The sequence below is a fragment of the Poecilia reticulata genome, linkage group LG9 (assembly GCF_000633615.1).
Source record: "Poecilia reticulata strain Guanapo linkage group LG9, Guppy_female_1.0+MT, whole genome shotgun sequence".
Lineage (NCBI taxonomy): Eukaryota > Metazoa > Chordata > Actinopteri > Cyprinodontiformes > Poeciliidae > Poecilia > Poecilia reticulata.
In genome coordinates, this window is record NC_024339.1 from 20,681,347 (window position 1) to 20,686,214 (window position 4,868).

A 4,868-nucleotide genomic window follows, 5' to 3' on the forward strand; every position below is an offset into this window, starting at 1 on the left:
TTTATTTTTTTTTCGTCTGGTGCTATATTAAAACATATAAACGCTGGCTGGCCAAAAATAGCCACACAAAGATGACCAGAACCCTACAGATATTAAGAACATGTTACTGAACTGCAAAGTTATGATTCTTCCGCTGCACAATGCATTAAGCAGCAACTGAAAATGTTAACTTATGCTGTAGTACTAAGATGATTTCTGCAGTGTGTATTAATGCATAGCAAAGTATATTTGGTGCTTGAACTATTAAAATAGGCGGAAGTGTTTTTAGAGAGGATATCAAGTTTTCGTAGATTTTAGCTTCTTTTGGCAGGCTGAGGTCCGTATCCCTCTTGGACACCAGTGATCCTATAAACTGGTTCAAAAGAGATGTGGTCTAAAAAACTAGCATGTACCTAAGCTGATTTTCTTCCACATCTAAGTTTACACTGAACTGACCGCTATGTAGTCCAAGAGAAAAATAAACATCTCTTATGAAAAAAATTGGGTTTCTACAAAAAAAGAAGCCCAAACCACAACATGTTACAGTCTGGATCTTAATGGGATATATAAAACCTCAACACACCAAAGGGTTTCCCAATAATCCCATATGAAATGAATTGTACAATGCGGCTACTCAACATTTCAGTGATTATATTAAACATGAGGGACTTTTAAGTGTGAGTACAGCGACACCCATTCACCCTACATCAAAAATAAAGACGCTCAACTAATGGCTTTATAATTGCTCAACTGCTTGAGGGAGGGGCTTAGAAAGCAGTCACATGCACTCAAGCTGCCCAGAGTGGATCTAAACTAACACTCCTCCTCCCATTGTGTGTTTAAAGGAGAGCACGATTCAGGAACATATCCATAGCACAATAGTCATTGCATTCCTTAAGACCGGAAATGAAACCACTGTATCTGATGAAGGTGCACTGATTACGTATTTATAAAAAAATTATAATACAAAAAATAAAAAACATCTAAGAAGGCTGATTGAGACTCCCCCTGCTTCATCACTGGACTTTAATCTTACTCAGTGCCAGAATCATTTTCACAAAGACCATCATTCTTATGATTAGTTACAACCATGGAAAAGATTTTAGCTATTAAACTTGCCTGAGCGCATATTTCAAAAACAAGCAGAAACTGGAGACAGAAGCAGGACACAAGATACTCATTGACGCATGAGGAGAAATAATTTGGCAAGAGCAAATATTTGTTTCCCATTCAACATTTGCAGTCTGTAGCTACACCGGTCGAGAGCAGAGTTTCACAATGAGGCACTAAGAAGAAGAAAAAGCCATCTACACAAAACAACCCTCCTCCCAAGAGTTAGGTTGTGTTTGTGAGTAGAACAACTAACGAGTGCTCACAAAGAAAAGAACTTCAGAGACACAGGACGAGTTGCTTGAAACATACACAAAAACGTAACTGGCAAGCCAGACACAGAGTGGGGAGACAAAAAAAAGAGACGCCTTTATAGATGAAGGTGGAATGAGAGAAATGCTGCTCAGCACAGAAGTAGTTCCAACTTATCAGCTTTAAACTGCACATTGGTGTCAGAATCGCATATATTCCACCTGCTCAAAATGTGACTCTTATTTGCAATCTATTGATCTGGCTGCAAACCATTGAAGAATTGCTCTAATGAATACTGGAGTTAGTTGCTGAAATGTTGCTCCCTCGGGCAACGGGAGAAAGGTAGCTGCAACATCATGTCCAATTACTTCCCAAATGCAGCACAAAAGCCCTTGGCCAATTTGTAATGTCAATACCAATTTATAGACTGCGTCCTGCAGCATGGACAGGGCAAATTACTGTGTATTTTTCTTTTAACAGCTTTTCAAGTGGAATATCATAGTCATATCAAAGCAGAGGATCAGGTCAGGGGTGGAAAAGGCCAACATTTTACAAGGCAAATGTGGAGAATAAAGCAGCTTGTTTAAAAAAAAAAGTATAAGTAAAAATACCATTCCCAACTTTCACCAAATAAGAAATGGAATACCTAAATAGGAGAAAGTTTATACGGGTTTCCTCGATCATCCTAGATCCCCTACTAACAGCAGCGGTGCTGGGTGAAATATCACTTCAATATCACGTTTATGCTTCACTTGGGGGAGTATATAGTGGACACAGTAATATACCAAAAGAAAATAATTTCCCCATCCGGACATTGTACCATCACATACACTAAGCTCTTTTTTTTTTTTTTTTTTTTTTTGAGAATATTATCTAATATCATCATGTAAACTGCTCTGATCTTGGAGCCTCAAGGTTTGATCTTTCAGCGGTAAGCTGTTCGGCGGAGTTGCTGTGAGATCTGTAATTGCCTAGAAGCTTTTCGACGGGTGTCCTGTAGCTTATATGCCCATTTCGGATCAGTTTTCCAATCGGGGCAGCGGAGCGTCGCCTGTATATTTTTGCAAAGTGCTCCTAAATTACATCAGTGGCTTGAGCGTGAAACGGAACTCTGCCTTTCAGAGTTTGTGTCTGAGCTGCAAACTCTGAGTGGATTTGCCTGTTTGTTACTGAAAACAACCGTACTGAGTTAGAGGGGAAATGATGATCATCTTATAGAAGTATTTCTACGGATTCGTCATGTACTTCCGATCTTTTTACTTTACAAGAACTGCAGAATAGAGGAAATCATTCTAACAAGTTAGATCAGATGGAAATATGCGCAAATGCCCGTGCAGTCTGATGCTGACCGACTCATCAGCATCAACTCGGATTAAATAAAACTATCAGAACTATCAGATGGGTTCGGTTACTTCACGAGGGAGAGTGTTCATCACTTTTTAAACGTGGGAAGGCGTAATTATAAAAAGGCGCTCTCCTTGCCTTACCTTGAGCGACTCCTGCGTGTGCAAGCACCAAAAGAACCAGGATCCCCGGCGTGGCGAACATTCTCACCAGACAAGAACCCCCCGGCGCTACTCCACTCCTCAGTCCACTTTTGCCCATTACAGAGTAGACACGGCGTAACACGCACAAACACACGCAACTCCTCCGTCCACGATGGTGTTGGTGGGTGGGGGGAAATAAGAACCCCCCTCCGCTACTCCAGCACAGGATCTGCAGATGAAGTCCAAAGCCAGTGGTGTGGCTGTAAAGCCTCTCTAGTTCCAGTGTTTGTGAGAAAGCTGCAGCCGGCTGAAGCTGTGGTAGAGGTGGTGGGAATGACTGCTCGGTCCCGCCACTTGTGTCAGCGGCGCTGCTGCCTCGCCACTGCTCTCCGGTCTGCTCTCCTCTCCGTGCGCTCTCTCCGCTCCGCCACAGTCTCCGTTTACGCAGAGAGAGAGAGAGAAATGCCACCGCCCTCTGGCTCCCACTGTGAGCCTCTCACTTCCTACGTCTCCGCTTCAGACTGCCACTCTCTTTACCCTCGGACATACTTGTGAAAAACAAAAATCGAATAACATACATGGTTTTTTTTTATTGTTTTTTATTATTATCAATTATTCAAGCACATGTCGTGTTTGTGATAATCTCTCAGTACGTCAATGATATGGAAAGCTTCCGTCGCGTTAATAAAGCAAGCGATTTAACTTTTAATAATTTCCGACACGGACCTTTAATGGACGGTTTTCGAAGCATCCAAGTATGTTAATTTGCTTTCTGGTGTGTGTTAATGCAAGGCTATGTGTAGAAGATCCCCTGAAAGCTTTTTAAGGCTTGACCAAATTGGGGCCACTTATACAGTTTTTTCTCAGATATTACAATGCGATCAAAAGTTTAATTTATTTAAGTAACTGAACAAAATGAAATCAATATTTTCATCACACACAGAGTGATGTATTTCCAGTGTTTGTTTAATTGGTGATAGTGACTTACAGCAAAGGAAAACCCAAAACTCAAGTTTTATTAAAAGATTAGAACATGACTACAAATTGAAAAGGGGTTTTTAATACCCGAAACGTGGACAGTAGGGTGTGTGTACAGTGTACACCCAACTACTTCCTCAATTAACTTGGGAATGAACAGAAATGAACACTTTAAATATATCACTGCAGGATATTTCCAAAGAATTGAAGATTTTTGAGATAGACGTGTTTGTCAAGAAGCACTCATGCAATCTTTAAAGTGGCGCACTGAAAACAACAACCATGACAGACTTTCTCAAGTTTTATTTAGGTAAATTGCTATGGTGGAATTTGAAAAATAAAAAACATGCTGAACCTACAAGTAAAGATGTTCAAGATGAACTTCAACAAGTTCATGTTTTTCAAGTACCTAAAAACTAAAAACAGCTGATTTGATAAATTGGAACATATTTGTGAAGGTTAGTGTTCATTATAATATTCTGCTGCTTTCCTTAATTTTCTTCCAATATGTGAGTCAAGTGTCATTTGAGGATGGGGTCATGGATGAGTGCCAGATATTCAACAAAGGACCCAAACGAAGAACAACAAAGAAAGCATATTAAAATAAATATGTTCTCTGCATCAACTTATCTCTGCCCCCTCATGGCCATGTCTGTTAGATCTTCAACACAGTAAGATCTCAAGGCTGTTTTGTTCCCTGAAGGCAAAGTATATCCCATTACAGATAAGCAAAAGGAAAAAATGTTATACAGTCTGCCACAAGGGGAAATGCTGTATTCACGAAGGAACACAGGACATAATATTATAACCATAAAATGAGATCCTTCAGCAGGCTGCAGTCTAAATGACCATGAAGTAGGTTATAGAGAAGAGATGCATCATGAAACACTGCTGAGATGAATATAACAAATGTGATCAATTTTTAATTGGTGAGTCACAACCAGACAATTGGATTTGTAAAAGGTCTTCATAACAAAGATGTGATCTGATATTACTTTTGAGATGGAATTTAATCTTATTTCCAGCTAAATTGATAATAAATGTACTGGGAAAATTTTGCCA

The 4,868-nt window shown here is 39.8% G+C and overlaps 1 protein-coding gene across 3 annotated transcripts in view; it reads right to left on the bottom strand.

Moving 5' to 3' along the window:
• LOC103470231 (netrin receptor UNC5C-like) overlaps positions 1–3,244 on the bottom strand; it is a 188,512-nt gene extending 185,268 nt beyond the window's left edge. For all 3 annotated transcript variants that reach the window (XM_008418509.2, XM_008418508.2, XM_008418510.2), the window contains exon 1: positions 2,829–3,244. In XM_008418509.2, coding sequence (XP_008416731.1) covers positions 2,829–2,946 — 118 coding nt within the window. In that variant the 5' untranslated portion in view covers positions 2,947–3,244. The remainder of the gene's footprint in view (positions 1–2,828) is intronic.
• Between the last annotated feature and the right edge of the window lie 1,624 nt (positions 3,245–4,868).